Raw genomic sequence first — 18,827 nt, 5'->3', positions numbered from 1 at the left:
TTTCTGCTCACCGTCACAGACGCCAGCTGATACAATCCTCAGGGTATGTACGTCACCAAGGAAGCAGTAAATACGGCACTAATTTGTTACTGTAAGTCACTTGAGCCCTCGGAAAGAAAGCCAGTGATTGGTTGAAGGAGGAAAGAGACCGTGTGTAATTATGCACAAAAGTTTTTATTCCCCTAAACCGCAAAAGCGTCTTCTCCCTCCTATCCATATCATCCTGATATAGAAAATCCCTTCAGCACCCGTAAAACCACATTAGGCTTAGATCTCACACTGTACACACTCTGACAATGCTGCATTCTTGTCCTAGCTTCAAGTCATTTGTCCTAAACTCTGCTGCTGTATGTCCCCGTCTGCCCTTTTTTAAGGCTTTGTCAGCTTCTCTTCCCAACGGAATCTTTGTAACATGTCTTCTGGGAGATTTAGACTAAAGTGGCATTGGATCACATATCCCGCAAACTTTAACAGTGGGAGCCATGTCTGAGTCAGTAACCCAAAGGCAAGTCTGTTATAGAAAGCTGGATTGAATGCAACTCAGAAACAAACACACTCAACCCACTCCTCTGTCGGTTGCCTTGGCTGTAAAGTGAGGGGATAATGGAAAAAAAGGAGTTGAAGAGAAAGAAGAAAAAGGGGGGGGACAGAGAAGGGACCAGGAAAATAACTGGTTGGGGTGGAATGCTACTTTGACAACATCATAGACAGGAGGAGGGGGTGACCTATGGGAGAAAAGGCCGGAGAGAAGGTAAAAACCTATAAATAGAGAAGAAGAAACCAGTTTCCATGAGGAGATGGTACGGAGGGAGGGACTGAGTCATAGAAATTGAGACTAGAAGTGGAGGATGCAGGGATAAGTTCAATTAGAACAGAAAAAAAGAGGATAGCAGGAAGCGCACAGAAGGGACTGAAAGTTGGAAACTCACCAAAAAAACGATGAACTAAGAGTCAAGAGTGAGTGGTGGTGGGAGGATGGTTGTTTACCTGGTCGTACTCCAGGGCCCCAGGGTACAGGGGCCAGCCCAGAAAAAGTTCAGCTATCACACAGCCTAGGGACCACATGTCTATGGCTTCACAAAACGCCAATCCCAAAATAATCTCTGGAGCCCTGTGGAACAGACAAAACAGACAACTGTTAGAACAAGGTCACACAATAATAACAACACGTGAAAACAGTGACATGCTAGTATGTAATTCGAAATCAGATCTCTGAAACAAACATCAGAAATTCATAAATCATCCATTCACTTTGATGTATTGTTTGTATATTCAGTAGTAATGTAAGTGTTGATACAGAAGCTATAAAGTCACTTTACGCACTAGCAACACTTTAAACTGTGTTTTTCTCAATTTTACTACTGCATGTGTTGCTTTTTGGCTTTGTAGGCTGGTGGCTGATGTCTTGAGTAATTACATATCCATTATTAGTAGTGTCATGGTATTCCTGTGGATGGCCAATCAGATGGGAATTTCTGGTACATGTGTATCTGTGCCAAGTGAATTGTAAGTCAGTGTTGTGCGTGAGAGAGGCCTATCCAAGTGTCAGTAGGTTAGCGGGTCAGCCGGGCCGGGATCAAGGCTTTGACAGGCTGCGGTATCTGCTCTAGGCTGATAGGAAAGGAGAAACACGGTCAGTACCTTTGTGCCTACATGCTGGCTCAGTCTTACTCCAAGTAACTCCGTAATAGCACAGGAATACCATGTTACATGGATGGCTAGTGGTGACACGAGCCAGTAAGAAGGAATAAAAGATAAGGCATGTTGACAACTGTCAAGAATTCTGTGTTTAAGACCCACTACAAATCCTATAAAGTGTGACAGCATGATGTAGCCCGAGTCTTCCTGTGCAGGAGTGGCCTCCAAACTCAATACAATCAATAAGACACAATGGCTATCTAGCTTTAAGACACACATCTATCAGATAATCAGGGGAAATACTGTGAATTGGCTTAAATGATGAGGGACGCAAGTTGAGATGTGGTAAAGATGTCCTTCCATCCCTTATTGTATGCATACGGGGCTGGGCATAATTCAACATGCTGGATTATAATCTTATTTCATCGATGGCCTTATTGCCTACATAGATAGCAGCATTACTCAGAATAACGTGGCCTAAAACGACGGTACATGTGTGACTGGCAGATATAATTTCACTTCCGTTCAGCATATACACAACATATACCCTCAACAATTTACCAACATGACAGAATCCAGAGGATTGAAATAATGTAAAGAATGACGAGGATGAGATTTCAACACAATTAGCTCAAGTATCTAAGCTCGCTATTTTAGAAAGCTGGACATACCACCAACCAGACACCTTAGGCCATGCTGAGCTTTCACACTGCTCAGATCTAAAAGGATCCAGCGGACCTTTACTCTGTGACGACTTTGGAGCCATTTGGGACCGAATGGTGTATGACATATGGATAGCAACAGCAAATTTAAGACCTGCTAAAATAAGTTTTAGACTTATTTATCACATGGTCCAAACAAATGCATGCAACAGCTGGCGCAGTAGGCAACATGGCAGCATAAAAACAACCGGGCAGTTATGCCAACCATCTCAGCCTCACAGGCATGTCCTATTTATAAGGAACAGGTTTTCCCTGGAGGAGTGAGCAGAGAGAAGCAACATATCAACACACATTCATCAGGACACAGAACATATAGTAATTCTGATCAGGACAACAAGGCATCATAAGACTGTTGTTAGAGACTACTCTGTAAGCAAAACCTGATATTCTTGCCCCTTTCAACAGCCAATGCATCATCTCCATCAACAGCTCCTATTCAGCTCAACTCAGCTCTCAATCTATTAAAAAAGGTGAAACATACAGGATTAACAGCATTAATATAGCAGCAAACAACTATTATTTGCTGTGTAAAGATATAGTGGAGTAATGTCTACCTGAGCAGAGAATGAAGTCACTCTCCCGCGCAGTGTGTTATCGGAGCTTCTCCTGGCTTTGTTGACATAGACGGCCGGGCATTGATCGTGCATGCGAGTGTGCCCCACGGGCTAGCTAATGGCCGCAGCGCTGCACTGCGCTAATACGTCGCTCACAACTGATAAAGCTGTCGGTCGCGGAAGCAAAGCACCTCCGGTTCCCCCTCAGGTAGACACAGTTAGCCCCATCAGCCACTTTGAGAGCCTTTAAGAGGCATTAGAAGTGTTCCCAATATTGTAATAAGCATTGTAACAATCCTTCCCCATTATTCATTTGTTTATTTCTTCATCAGATTACACCAAAGATTATGCAAAGATGGTGCAAAGTGCTTCTGGGCACTGGGATAGGTAGATTGTGTCATTTTATGCTTTTGTTCTTTCTCTAACCTGTCCCCGCCGAATGCATAATACCCAAAAGTCAAAGAGTGAAAAAAGGGAGCCAAACAGAAAACACCAGGTCTCCCTGTCTCTGGTTTGAGGGGAGGGTGAGTTCTAATCAACGCAACTCAAGCCTCACCGCCCTCCTGTGAAACCAAATCTATTTTCCATCCTTAGGATATGAAGTACAAGCTGAGGGGCCACTGAATGCTACGGGAGCAGAAGATTGTGACTGTTCACTGCCGTGTGCAAACGCTCCGAAGGAAAAGGAAAGATGCAACAGAAAGAGAAGCAAGGCAAGGGACTAGTATGCTGCCAAAGGAATAAGCGGGGATATTCAATAAATGTCTCCTGAACAGGCACAAACTCACAGACAAATTATAGCACAAAGCACCCATACATAAGTGGGTTGAATGAATGAATAACGTAATAGAGGTTAAGTTTGTACGATAGCTAAACATGTGATTCCTCGGCCACAAGACAAAACTCCGTTATGTTAGTCTGTTGATTGATACTATTGCGCTGTTGGGAGGTTGAAGATGAATGACTCTGGGTGAGATGAGAGTTATCTACAACATCACCGCGTTCAAAGGGTTTCCATAGAGCCTCACGAGTCATCGGTGAAAAACACGTCCAGAGGCAGCAGAGGGGAAGAAGACACATCTTCAAAGAGTTCTCTGTGCCTGCTAGCAGCATCGTTCAAAACACTCAAAAAGTTTTTACAACTTTTGGTTTACAGCTTCACCCTTTCTATCACTGTGCCATTGAATTTTAGAGATGCTCATTTTTCAACAACTTGAGCTTTCAATGATTTCACGTATAGATTTAGGCTGACATGGTGCAACATATAACTGGTTTTGGTGTGGTCACTACAGAACAAGGCCTGACTGAGAATAACAAACTCTGCATTGGGCGCTGGCTCGTCTTTAATAGAAAGCATCACCAACAGACCCTAATGCACAATGCTGAGCACAGCAGTAACAGCAGGCCCAGCACGGGCACACCACTGTGCCAAGTACAAACCAGCCACACTGCAGGTATGATAGTCAGTAACAATCACAAAATAAAACCCAAACAGGCAAAGAGCAATGGTACAATTTGGTTGCCATTTTTTCCTTTACAGCTCTGACCAATGAAAACAAGTCTTTCCCTGGTCAACGAGTTCAACTGTTCGCTCCTTCACCTCAAACAGCTGTTTCCCTTCTTCTACCCATCTCTTCTCCTCCTCCCTCTTTGTTTGTCTGCCTCTCATCCACAAAGAGGCTGAGGCTCAAGGCAATGTTGTGTTAGTAGGAGCAACACAAACACGATGCGTGGATAGATTCCAAAGCACACAGTGTACGTGTGCACTACACTGTTGACCCGGAGGTTCAGAAGAACTCCTCAAACATTGGAAATGAGTTGAGTCTTCCATCCTGATATCCTATATCAAGGCATGGACAAACATTCAAACATATTTCTTTAACCTATGCGGCATTTTTATGTCACTATTTATCAATTTAATTGAACAGAGTTCACAAAGTTCTGCTGAGTTCAATTGCGTCTCCAGCTGCTTTGGAACAACAGAAATAGGCAAACACAAGAACTGAATTAAAAACTTAAAAAAAGAATACAGCTTTAAGTAGCCTATGTCAACAGGACACCAGCTTTGCACATTGTCATTATAACTCTGAACATATTTGATTGATGGCCGGCTTGCTGGCTAACATTTCTGGAGTTGTTGTAAAGTATATTTTCAACTTTTGACGGTGGCTTACTGTTCTTATTGCTTCCGGTATTTGTGTCAAGTTAAGCTAAATATACCCCAGACATATCTCCATATTGTATTCTGTACTGAACAGATACAACATTGATATTAATCCTCTTCTCTGACTGAGAAAGCAAGCAAACACATTTCCCAAAATGTCAGTGTTCCTTTGATATGCATGTCTGGTAAGTGTTTTTTTTCCTTTAGCTGTATCTTATTTTTATCTCACCTGAAAAAAACAAAACAATGCAGACACGAGTGATATTCTTTGAAAGAAGGGCCGTGGCAGATTAGAGAAATTATCTCCATCTGGATTTCTTATTCGTGGCCATTATCTCACACTCCAAAAATAGCTCTCTGATCCTTCCTGCTCCGTCCTCACAGGGAGGAACCAAGTGTAAAGTGGCCCCCTATGAGCTCAAACAGAGAACAGCAAATAAGGGTGGCTACACACAGGGAGGGCGTCATTGCCATTGCATGATTACACAGGCCTTTCAGTAAGCTTGTTCTGATAAATAAACTAATTTGGGCTAAACTGCGGTTAGCCTAAGTTCAGCCTCCAGGACAACAAACTGACTCGCGGTGACTCCGTGATGAAAGAATGGAGCTTTGGTGCACGTCTCTTCCAGGAACTGTAATTCCACACACTCTCAGGGCATCCTGCATTATTCAGTGGAACACAGGGGCAGTGCAGCGAAGGCGGAAGTAGCACTTGCCCTCTGATCCGCACAGACCTTCGATTAAGGATACAGGGCTTTAGACACGTTTTAGACATGTTCACCATTCAACGTGTTGACATGGAGCCAGTATTTAAGAAAGACCTGATGTTTAAGTTCAGGTGGACTGAGCTCCACCTCAACGTTTGCTGTTTGAATCCACGTATTTTGAATTCACCTGGCTCTGGACGAGATAGCAAGAACCGTTGCCTGAGGATAATTAAAAAAATATAAGGGGACATTTTAGAAAAACAAAGACAGATGAAACATTTGTTTTCTTGCATCCTATATGGAAATTCCTTGACCGATGTCATATAAATCAGTGGTCCCCAACCACCGGGCTGCGGACCAGTGCCGGTCCGTGGGTCATTTGGTACCAGGCCGCACAGAAAGAAGAAATATTATATTATTTGGAACTTTTGAAAGTTTTATTTTGTCTTATTTTGAAAAATAATTTATTTTGAAAAATGAATACGGATTCTCTCGCAATTGCATCCGCCTGTGCATCTTGACACATGTCAAGACGCTTGTCTCAGTCACGTGATATGTTACCTCAAAAATTAAGCCCGCAAGCTAGCGAAAATGAGTAAAAAAAAAATTTGGAGAGCTTCTTTGCAAAGGGGAAAAGGCCCACTAAGGAGACAGAAGAAGAGCCTACAACTTCCAAGAAAAAGAAAGCTTAATTTAACAGACAATATCAAGAGTCTAATTAAAGATCAGGAGTAATTCTGACACACCAAGCCCGTTTTGCATAATATGTGGCGACAGAGGAAGATCAGCTGCTGGAGATTGTAAATGACGGTGGCCTTAAAAGTATGTTTGAGACAACAACTCTGCTGGTGTTTTGAATTAAAATCAAGGCTGAATGTCCTGAGATCCACAAAAGCACTGAAAACCCTGCTTCCATTTCCAACATCCTATCTTTGTGAAGCGGCATTTTCTGCAGTGACAGTAATCAAAACAAAATTACGAAGTAGACTGGACATAAGGAACACACTTCGGGTGTCATTGTCTCCCATTACCCCCAGATGGGACCGTCTCATTGCAGAGAAACAAGCTCAGGGCTCCCACTGATTCAGCGTTATTGTGAGTTGTATTTTTTATGCATTTTATATTTGTTTTCATGCCGATTGTGTCATTTTATTTCGGCGTGTTTATCCGCCACACCTTGAAGGCCGGTCCGTGAAAATATTGTCTTACATGAAACCGGTCCGTGGCGCAAAAAAGGTTGGGGACCGCTGATATAAATGATCTAAAAGTAGCTGGCCCAGCAACCCATTAAGACTGGATGCAATATGCCTGAATATTAAGGAGTAATAATTATTTGACATACATGCTTTTGTTATTTGATGAGAATAACCTAATTATTGTGATATTAAAGTATTAATTATTTCTCGGAAGTGAGATCCAAAAAACACAGCTGCAATTACCACTCATCGCCATAGGTGCCATCAAAGAGAACAAAGCGGAGATCTTTGAGATTGTCAGTTTTGTTTTAAAAGTTACAAACGAACCACAGTTTATTAATTAACTGAAATCTCTTTTTAGCCCATCATTTATTAGAATGCACGGCAAACGGAGCTATCAGCAATTTACAGCCTTGAGTTGAGAATCTTTGCTTGTTGTTGCCAGCTGCATGGCCTCAGTCATGAAGGATGACATTTTCAAGGTGAAGTCTCACAAGTTCTACACGAACATTTCACCCCAAAACCATCACTTCATGAAAACACCAATGAGGACATCCAGGCTTTCTGGAACACAAAGCTGATCTTGGAATTTTAAGCCTTTTCTGCTGTTCTCATGTCTTCTGTTATTATGTTTGAACTGTTTGTTGAATTACCAACTCAAAACAGGCAGCATTTATTGTGAAGCAGTAGTATCACAGCACATGCCCACTGTGGTATTATCATCAATTCTGTTGGATTATTCAAACAATATTTGGACCATAACACACTGGCAAAAGCCCACAATCAAATGCTCACTGAGTTGCGTGTGCACACATGTAACGTCATGTAACAAAACTTTTGGAGGATAGCAAAATGCTCTTTCATAAAAATAAAAATAAATCTTACCTGCTCTGTTAACTGCAGCAATTTGGGTTATTCATCAGCAAAAACATTTTATATTAAAACAATGTGATCGTTGGCACAACACCAGAAAAGTCGTTTGCTGCAGCTGTAAACAGAAAGCATGTCAGCATGTGACGCAGTTGGACTGAAGTGATCAGCAATGAGCCTTTAGTGTGTGAGCATGAGTTTGGAATATTCTCGTAAACGTTCTGTCACAGAGCCAACGAGATTGTCGCAAACTGACAGATTACAAGCTACAGAGGCCATGTAAGTAGCTGGAAACTACCCACTAACCGAAAGAAGTACACAGTTCATAAAGGGGGAGACTCTTGTGTGCCCAAAAGTTCCCACGCACACAAAACAAGTTTCAAATACTCTCTGGGGGTATACTTTTCGGGGAAAGTTAATCCAGTGGTCTTAGACCAAATATTCCATGCGTAGTTAGGAGAATGAACTGCTCATCGTTTACATCTAGAGAAGACCTTTTCCTTTTGTCCGTGCTGTATTGTTGCATAGGAACACAAACAAATAAGTGTGCACAGTAATAATGCTGCCGTCTTCGGCCAAATACAAGAAATGCTTAATGTGTGGGTAAAATTAAGAGAAATACATAAATCTAAATGAATAAGGGAGAGGACACTGCATTTGCACAACCAAATAATTTACGACCACGTCTCATTTCCATCTAATCTTAATCGGAGTCATTTACATGTTATTTGTAATCATTTAGTTGAATATTAAAAACTGTATACAACTTGTGGGGCCACTTCCACAACATTGAGCTCCGACTGAGCCGACTTTGACTGTGTAAATGCTTGTAAGTTGTGGAAGCGGCTGGTGCATCTGTCAAAAGTATTGATTTGTAAAAAGCTGACAGGTCACTTTAGATTATAATGCAGCACACAAAGCAAAGCGCACACAAACGGATATATGAAAATCAAAACAGCTGACGTTGGAGCTGGTTGACCTTGAGTGAGTAAGTGAGAGCTCTCTAGTATTTCATTCTGCCGGCCTCTGTGCTTCACCATCTATAGAAGTCAGAGCCCACTGGCCGGCATCCCAGCAGCTATTTTAAGCAGCCCTTCACTCTTAGCCTCGGCAACGTAGCTCCATCACATTATGCTTTGCATACTCCTGTCTGCGAGGGGGTACAAACTACGGAGAACTGACAGTAATAGGTATAATATGGTGTGTATCATTTGTTCTTTTTACTTCAGGATAAAAACATTTTGCTACACAAGTCACTCGTTTATCGAACAATCTTCCAACCTGTGTATCAAAATACAAAACCATGCAACACCTGCGAGGAACTGCTGGTCCTCAAAGTTTGAGGTTGACAGAAGTGACGAACGGAGCTGAAGCAGTTGCACTGTTTACATCCTCCCCCACAAAAGTACAGCAAAGCACGGCAAGTCTATTTTGAGCGATTTCCTGAAATAAGTGCATAGTACAACACGACAATACCCACAAAAAACGATGAATTGATTGTTTGGGATGAAGAGAGAATGCAAAATGAAGTGTCATTGACAAGTATTTTTCCATAATTTCCTTAAAACTGTGGCCAAGGAATGGGTCAAAGCAAGTAGGGTCTACTCACTCTAGTCGTTGAGAAAAGCTAAGGTAAATGCAAATGTGGACAGACATCAAATCATTTTTTTGCTTGTTTCTTTCTTCCTCTTCATCAACAGTATTTTTATTCCCTGCAGGGCGTACTGCTTCACTGTCTCAGTGAGAATTATTCAAATGCCTCTCACTAAAAACAGCTAGCATTGACCTGAATGTTGCTCATAAATCCTGCTCACTTCTTTAAGCTTTAGAAACCAAGACTTAAGACAAAAAGCATAAGAAAAAAATCCACCGACTTAAACACGCCATCCGAGCAGATTTCAGATATTCTTGCCATACCGTGACAAGCTGGAAGAAACTGTGACCTGGGGACTTAAAATGCGAACATTCCCAATAGTTCATGGACAACACAAACTGCTGTTATGTATGTACCGAGCACTGAATGTTTCCAACAATTATCAAATATAGGTGCCTCGTGGTTTTCTGATCCGCTTCATTTTGTCATTAAATGTCCAAGTCTAGATCTAAATTGACCTTTTCAACTTTCCTACAAACGTCATGTGTTTCAGTTCGGTCTGGAGTTAATGTACAGTCCTCTCTCTTTTCACATGTTAGATCAAGATGATCACATCACAACTCATGGAAATTAGATACCGACTGGACGGTGCCATGTGGGAGAGTGTGAGGGAGTTGAGGAGGGGAGAATTGAGAGTTAAACCACAAACTACATTGATCACTCCGCAGCATCAAGCGGCTGCAGCTGACATCTTAGCTACTATAGGAGGTCATCAGAGAGGGAGACCCACTGGCATGGTAGAAAGAGAAGAATAGCTGGTCTCCTCTTAAGGTAAATCTTGCCTGCTAGTATGGACCTATGAATCAGACCATGCTTCTAGTGGAGCCGGCAGCATTGTTTCTCCAAACTGCAACGCAGTAGACTTACACACAATCGTCTTTCTTGCCAGAAATCTTTATGATTGCCAAATTTCAAAGAATAGTTAGGCAACACTCATTTTACTTGGTGCCCCCGGAGCATTATCTTACCTAGTTTTACTGGTACTTTGTTTTCCATTTGAAAATGCTAATTTAAATCACATTGTAATGTTTAAACCTGGTATGCCCATTTCTACACCACCAACAGTGGAGGCTCACAGAGAGCAACACATATGGCTGCCCCAAGCAAACATGTTGATAATGTTGTATTCTCTCCAAGTAATGCAAATAAGTGTAACACCCTTGCTATTGGCAATGCTGTTTCCAGAATGACGAAATCACAGCTTAATATATAATAATCTATTTCACGTGTGCAAATAGACTTGCATCTATAGACTTGCGCAGGTGAAGCAAGAGAAATTACTGGGCCAAAAACAGACCTATTGGTAAAAAAGAAAGCATTATGACAGATGGAAGCTGGTGTATGTTGACAGGTTGGTATTATGACCATTGATAGATTTGGTCCTTTTCCTTGAGCTCAATGTAACACACTATGCATTTCCACGGTGTCCTCACAGACAGGTATGCTAACTGTATGGACGCCTTAAAAAAGGTCAAAGGAAGCGGGGTGCTGCCTCATGATGTTGTAGCTCGATGGATTTTATGTTATAACTTGGTTGAATAACTATGTCTAATGAACACGAGTGTACCCCAACTACAAAAGGTCCAAATTCAAATAATACAGCAATCATTATAGTCCCGAGTTATGTCTCTGCACAAAACCTCATGTGAATTACTGGACATCATCTGATGGCTTACTTTATATCTGTTTACCATCTCAGACTCTCTATGCAAAACAGGGAAAGGTATAAACCAAACAGTGAATGGGCATTTCAGGCCAGTTTTTCTAATCAAACCAAAGCACTCCTAAATTAATGCCATTTGTCCTGCTGTTTGCACATTCAAGACCAGACACACAGCGTCCTTCTAACATAAACATTAGGTACTGCATCTACTGCCATGTTATACCCTAGAGAGCATACTTATGTTTGGAATGGCATTCAGTAGGTTCTCTCCCAACCTTTCTTGACTTAATCTAACTGTTCACACTATGTATTAATGTTAGTCTGTAAATATTTGCCTATACATTCTTTTTCTACCATAGTAAGGCTAAGCTGCTTCACCCTGAATACAAATAATAGAAGAAATGTCCACAAAGTCAATAAAAAAATGTTTCTTAATGTTTTAAACACTATTTTTCCCAGGCAGTAGGGACATGCAAGTCTGTAATCTGCCAGTAAACACTGCAGGGTCACATTTCAGACTCTGTGGTATGGGAGTCCTAAACAGGCAGGATGTTGTGCAGTATGGGAGACATTTCCTTGTTTTGCTAGAGGAAGGACATTTTTTAACCCTAACTGTGACCAGCCAGACACCAACAGAGAGGGAAATTAGTTTGAATTACACTGAAAAAAAATCTCTTTCTCTGTTTCTTTGTACTCACCTATAGTACCGGGACTGGAGGTACGTGGAGCACACTGCTTTGGACACATGGCTGGCTGAGCCAAAGTCGATCACCTTTACCCTGTAGGGTTGCCTCACTGGGTCCACCAGCATTATGTTCTCCGGCTTGAGGTCTGCGTGAATCAGACCCATGCTCTTCAGCTTCTTCAGAGCCGTAGCTACCTGCTGCAGCACAGGTCTGATCACCTTCAGGGGCAGCGGGCTGAACTTATTCTGCTTCAGAAAATCGTACAGGTTCTGCTCGAGCATCTCAAACACCAGGCAGGTGTGGCTGCGGTGCTGGAAGCATTCGAAGGCTCGCACCAGGTTGTGCTCGTCTGCGTTCTCCCCGCTCAGACGAGCTAGGATGCCTACTTCGATTTGACCCTGCCGTGCGTATGAAGGGTGATTCTTCAGGATCTTCACAGCCACCACCTCACCTGTGCCCCTCTTCCAGCACTTTACAACCTGGCCAAATGTGCCACGTCCCAGGAAATCCAGCACTTCATAAGTATTCTTCATGGAACACAGGACTTCATGCTGTACAACCTGATAGTCCCCGTCCCCTCCTCCCGCTGCACCTACAACCTGTTTCGAGGGGCCCCCTCCGGCCCCCACGGCCGCCGGCGCAGTCATGGTTGCGTTCCCCACATTCGTCGTTTGCATCATGGCGGGCATCATTGACAGTTCCTCCACAATCTGCATGGTGCTCCCTCGGTTATCCAGCTCTTCGCTTTTACGTTTCAGCCCGCATCGCTGAGAGCTGTCGGCCGAGTTCAAACCTCCACAGTTCCCTTCTCCGTCACCCTCCTCCTCTCCCGCTCCCTCACCTCCTCCACTGCAGCCCTCTCCCCTTCCCCCTCCTCCTGCCCCTGTTGCTCCACTGCTGCCCCCACTTGCTGTGTCTGTCTGCTGCTGCTGCTGCTGCTTGCCCTGCGAGTGGACAACCCCTGTGTCCGGTCGCTGCTGGGCCGCAGCCGGGCCTCGTCGTCGTCCTCCTCCTCTATTACCAGTCTGTTGTCTCTGTACACCACGCACCACCACCACCACAGTCTGCACCGGGTACTGTTGTCCTCTATGCACTTTCACACCCACTGTCAAGTCTCGGTTCACAAGCGAGTGGGCTTGTTTGGTTGGGTGCACGATTCCAAGGGTTCTGCTGTTCAGATAGGTCGGGTGTGCCCTCTCATGGTACACACAGCTGCTGGGCTCAACTTTGAGTTTCTTCACACTGCTAAAGGCACTTGTCTGGGTTTGATAAATGTGTGGTGGGTAGACCAAGACTTGTGAGGCCATACCTGCAGAGAAAGAGAAAAATAAAAAAGCAACAGGTCGTTAGTTTGGATCCTTTTTAGCATGTCACATAAAATGGGGCCGTTTTAATAAACCACGGTGAGGATGAGGTACTGTGAAGAGTGTAATGTCCAAAACAACCAACAGACACCCCAAATCCCATTTTGTTGTTTTAAATACCCCTACTTGATGACATCACAACTATAATTGCCCCCCCACTAACATCAGTCACCTCAACCTCACACATCAAATGGACCAGGGCAAGTTAACATGTTGTAGTGGAGTGCTTAAGAACCACTTCATTATTGTGCCCTATCCACTGCGATCCCACTAACACCTCCACACAGCGGATGACTAACTTCTCAAAGGTTTGCCCGACCTTTCCATGCATCCCACTGCAGGTTTCTAGGCAACCAATAGAGAGGGAGCGAGGATAAGATACAGACGGAGAGACAAATAAGAGTTACAAAAGCATCATCAGGCCCACAAGTCCAATTCCCTAAAACAGGATTTCTTTTTCTCTCTTTCCCCATAATGTGTGTGTATAATATTTTGAAACTCACTTATGAAAACTACTACTTTAATCAACAGTTAAGTTACAGAACAATGTTTACCTACAAAAAATAACAAATTAGACAAAAATGAATCAATGTTCAAAGTGCTGTGTCTAAAGAAGCTAGTTTTACTAGCGCTGCTACAACCTTAAATATCTTATTTCCCTATCTTATTAAAAAAAATAATCAGTTTCTAAAACTTTATCTAAAAAGGACAAAACAATAGTGGCCCTGTAGAGTCTCCTAAAATAAATCCCCATGATGGAAAACACACTTGTGTTGTGATAACACTAACGCTGTGAGCCACCGCTTTGACTCTATTCTGAGCAGCAGGATAAGGTCACTCTATTCCCCTGATAGCTCTTTGCACAATAACACCCTGTGTTACCGTTTGGAGACACCGTTTACTCTCTTCTCTATTCAAAAATAATTCTCAAATTATCCCAAGCTGGACAAAAAAAAAAAAAAAAAAAAGGAAACCATTTTTGTCATGAATGAAAACAAAATTGATGTGCCCAACGGGGACACTGGCACACCTACAAAATAATAGTACTGGCTCAAGTCCAGTCTAGAAGCCACCACAGTGACACAAACGTTTTCATTTTATACCACATAAAAAGACTTGTGATGGGAATAACTAGACCAGAGGTTCTTAACCTTTTGTAACAGAAGGCCCACTTCTGATTGTTCAAACAAAATGTGGCCATTGTTTGAGAATAGCTGCACCAGGCTGTATGTTAATACATTTCACATGTAATTATCATGTTATGGCAGCAGGCTGAGGCATTTTCAGGACAGTACCCCACCTCTCGCCCAGTGTATGCTGGGATTTGCTTAATTGTTGTTGGGACAGTTGCTAAAGTACCTACATTTACGGTGTGTTGTCTGTAATTTAAGAACCCTGCCTCTAGTATTCATTACATCCACTATGGGTATAATTTATGAAGTGCCTGAATGGAATTTTCCAAAAACGACATATAGAGATAAAGACAGCAATGCACACTGTATGCAGGTTCTGTTTAGTAGATTAGATCTACAAGTCAGTAAATTCCAAACACACAGACAACCATTCAGGTTTTGCATTCAAATCTACCTGCATGTATTTGGACTGTGGGAGGAAGCCAGAGAACCAGGAGAAAACTTGACATGCAAACTCCACACAGAAGGGCCGACCAGCAGGTTTGCATCAGCGCTAACCACCGTATCACCATGCAGCCACCTGTCCCTACCAATGTTTGATTGTTCATCAAACATGTAACTACACGGCAGCAGTATTATCATATGGAGTCTCAAGCACTGTGTGTCACCATTTTATTTAATTAATCACAGTTTCTTTTGTGATATAACAAAGCCATACATCACCTGTAGACTTACCCTTGAAATACTACATTTATACTGCGAGTTTTGTTTCAGTGCTTTGGGAATGGAAATGGATTGGTCTGATGAAAGACTATACCACTCTCACCAACTGAGCAATCAAGATGTTCACATTTGAATTACCTGCTTGGTGTAATAAAAACACCCAATTTCAGTTTAAAAAAAAAAAAAAACTTTCCCTGAACTTCCCTGGTCATGAAAATACAATGAGTAAATGCTCAGGAGAAGTCTGACACAAGGATATGAAGCAGACAGCCTTCGTCGTTTCCAAAGTATGGCAGCTGCTGCTATAATTACCAGCTGAAGCCAGATACTCCCTTGGTCAGCCGTGAGGCTCCTCCTGTGGCATCGCGTTGCCTTCACAGTTGTAGAATCTTTCCAGCAACCTTGAACTGCTAAGTAATTGCTCAAAGTTAAAGTTATGACCCTGGTCTTCTCAAAATTAAATTGAGAAGAAAAACAAACAAAAAACACCTGTCCACAGTGAACAAATGGTACCGATTGGAGAAAAAAAGTGCCCTAAGACACAGAAATAATACTGCAATGGTGAGAGGATGAAATGGTGATGACAGTCACACCATCTTGGGGGGGGGGGGCTATATCCCCTTTCACACAACTGGGCAGCATTATGACAAAGCTGGCATAATGGCGGATCTTCTTTACGGCAGTATTGTGCAATCTCTGTGTAAAAAGGCTTAAGTGCGCTTTCCACCCCATTGGGGAAAAAAATATGGCACCTCAACATGACTGCTTATCCCTCAATGTTTTTTCCCCCATCAGTAATAGTCATAGGTGAGAGTCAACTAAACCCAAAGCCGTAAGTCAGTTAGGAGTTGTAGAAACTATTCATCGTCAGAAGACTTGACTTCTCAGCTAAAAGTGATACACAGTGTTGTTTAGACCAGTGCAGCTTGGACTCTAGACTGGATCACGTGAGCTATAGGGTGAATGTTTGCCATCCTTCAGCATATCAAATCAGACGCATTAAGCATACACATTTATGTCAAAGGCAAGCTGAGCGTGAAACCAACTTGGGTGATAACATAATCTCCCAAAATGCAATCTAAGTCTGTGTCCCAAAGCACAAAGGCCTAGTCCAGTTCATCAATGATTTACCTGTTGTAGAGAACTTGTTTGTTTTTTTTAGGGCTGTGTGATCCTAAAAAGGGTTGTCACAGTCAGTAGGCTCAAACTGTTATGAGAAAGTCAACGCTGATAAAAAACATAACATTCATGTATGATTCCATAGTACAGCCTGATCATAAATCTGCTGGGGCCTCAAAATGAAATATTTCTTGCATTTCTGACAAGAATGCTGCCTATTTTTTTTTAAAGCTTTAAGGGTTAAAGCGTAATGTCAGAGCAGGTAGCACAACATGGAGAACAGTGGTGGGAAGGCTTTGCGTAGTATTTGCTTAGCAAAGCATAAATCCTTTGTTTTGCAGTGGTGAATAGAGCCATATTTGTGGCTAACTTAAGCACTATGTCATGGTATCCATAGACTTTCAGGCTCTGGCTGTTTGAGTAGTCAGCAACAGGGACTGTTCAGCTAAATGTATGAGGCTATGTTAGACTTCAGACAGTCCCAAAGCCAATCTGTGGTGAAAACATATGAACCTAATTCATTATCAGTTAATTTCAATGGCTCTGTGGTTCTCTGTTCTCTAGTTCACAAACAGCACTAATCTTGGTCAATATGTACAGTAACACAAGGTCACCTATTATGTTAATATCAGCAAAGAAACAGAAAACACTTAGATACAGACACACTGAATTACTGTACAATGTTTTCATACATCACTGTATCGCTGCATTCAAATAAATACTGTGCAAAGAAAAACATGTTTGTATGTTTTAAATGTAAGTCTCAGAATACTTCAACTGAACTAAATTGTGTAACATATAGTAGGGTTGGGTCTTGTTAGATGCACTACCATAAAAAGAACATGATTTGGCTACTCGTGATTGTATTTGTAACGTGACCCAGAACACGTTTGGTTATTCGTGAAGTAATGCAATGCGGTCTTCCTGGCTGCTGTTCAGATCGTGGTACCGAATGCAGACTGAGACAGTGGAAACAAAAGAAGCTTCTTCAGTCCCTCTTCGCTTCCTGCTGTTGCGATCCCTCGATTGTTAAGCTGAGGTTGCTGTATTAACTCACAGCTCCACAACCCCAACAGTACACACTGTGGTGCTTTGCCTGTGTCTCCTGAACATCATCTTCTATGCGCAATAGATATAAAAGGCCTTTTATATTCTGAAACATGTGACCACAAGGTATTTCCTCTGTGAACATATGACTGTCATTTCAAAGTATCAGCCCTGTAGACACAGGCAATTTGCATTGCAGTTGACTAGTATACTAAAGATATAGTACCAGTCATCTCTGCTTTCTGTGAGGAAAACAGAAGAAGACACTAGATGTATGCCAGATGTACATTGTAAAATTCTCATTTCAGATGTCTGAAATCTATAGATAAAAGTTTCACCAATAGGAAAATGTGTACCAAGTAATGTATTTTGCATTCAAAGCCACCTGTCGATCACCTATACCAAAGATATATCAACAGCTGTCACCATGTTGCATGCGCTGAAATACTAGACGCCCCAACAAGCACTCAAATTGATCAGCAAAGAATGGATCATAGAGTGCCACATACTGTTACACTTAAATCAGCATTGAATAAGCCATGACCACAGTGGCAGAGTGAGCCATTTTACAGTTTTTCCACACAAAAGCATCCACCATGTCATTAAAATCCTGGGCTCTGACCAGATTGCTCGATGTATTTAAGCAGTTACGTTCCGTGTGCTGGAATAGATGTTTACTTCTTTGGGATATTGGATGTTTTCCACCCATCACTTTTGTGACTCATGCGAGTTATGCACAACATCCTCACTCCGTCATAGTGCTCTTCCCATGACCTTTCAATTATTCTGTTTAGTTTACTGCCCGTACATCTAAAGATGACATCACTTGGAAACCAGTCATGAAGTTGGCCACAATGTAATACTGATAGCCTGCTGCCAACATGATCCCAAGTCGTATTGCCTTCCCGCCCCTGTTAACAAACAAACAAACATCACCCACTAATAGCAATTACTGTATGGGAAAACACTGTTTACACATTTACTTACTGGCCACATTGTGCTGACTGTCTTCTGGCATTACTGCTATTATTACCACCCACAACCTTGCTTTTGAGTCCTTGCTGCTGAGAAGCTAACGAATGTGAAGCGCATACAGCAGACAGGAGAGTGTAAGCAAAGGGGAACCACACAAACAGTGCTGCAGCCTCGCTGTACTCATGGTGTTCTTTAAAAAGGATTACAGTAATACCTGCTTGTAACTAATGACATTTTCACTACAATACATGTATTTTTTAGAAAGAGTAGGTTGTGAAACTTGAATACCAGCTCATCTCTACTCGCATATACTGCTGTTATTGTGTAACTTGATACTATTTGTATGAGAGTAGTGTTCCATAGAATCAAAAGAATTACAAGTAAAACAGCAGTTATCTTTAATTAGGTAACAAGAACAGAAACAAAAAAAAAAGGGCAGCCACATTAGCCTCTATACTATTTGGACCAAACCAAGCAGCCATGTCTGCTGCATAGGCCCAACTTGCCAAAAAGTTCCACAATATTTTATTTCTTAGTTTCAGTAAAACAAAATAAGAAATACTAGCATTACTGTCGCACAAGCCAGACATGCACAGGGGAAAGTATATTCAC

General features: G+C 42.2%; 1 protein-coding gene across 1 annotated transcript in view; it reads right to left on the bottom strand.

Annotated features, from left to right (window-relative positions):
• hipk3b (homeodomain interacting protein kinase 3b) overlaps positions 1-18,827 on the bottom strand; it is a 33,367-nt gene that overhangs the window by 13,083 nt on the left and 1,457 nt on the right. Inside the window, exons 2-3 of the mRNA XM_068730370.1 lie at positions 11,867-13,163; positions 988-1,111 (exon numbers count right to left, since the gene is read on the bottom strand). Of these exons, the coding sequence (XP_068586471.1) occupies positions 988-1,111; positions 11,867-13,163 (1,421 nt within the window). The remainder of the gene's footprint in view (positions 1-987; positions 1,112-11,866; positions 13,164-18,827) is intronic.

The sequence above is a fragment of the Cebidichthys violaceus genome, unplaced genomic scaffold, assembly GCF_023349555.1.
Source record: "Cebidichthys violaceus isolate CVI_PGR_0920_01 unplaced genomic scaffold, fCebVio1.0.p SCAF_5, whole genome shotgun sequence".
In the NCBI taxonomy this organism is placed as follows: Eukaryota; Metazoa; Chordata; class Actinopteri; order Perciformes; family Stichaeidae; genus Cebidichthys; species Cebidichthys violaceus.
This window is presented reverse-complemented; position numbering and strand designations above follow the sequence as displayed.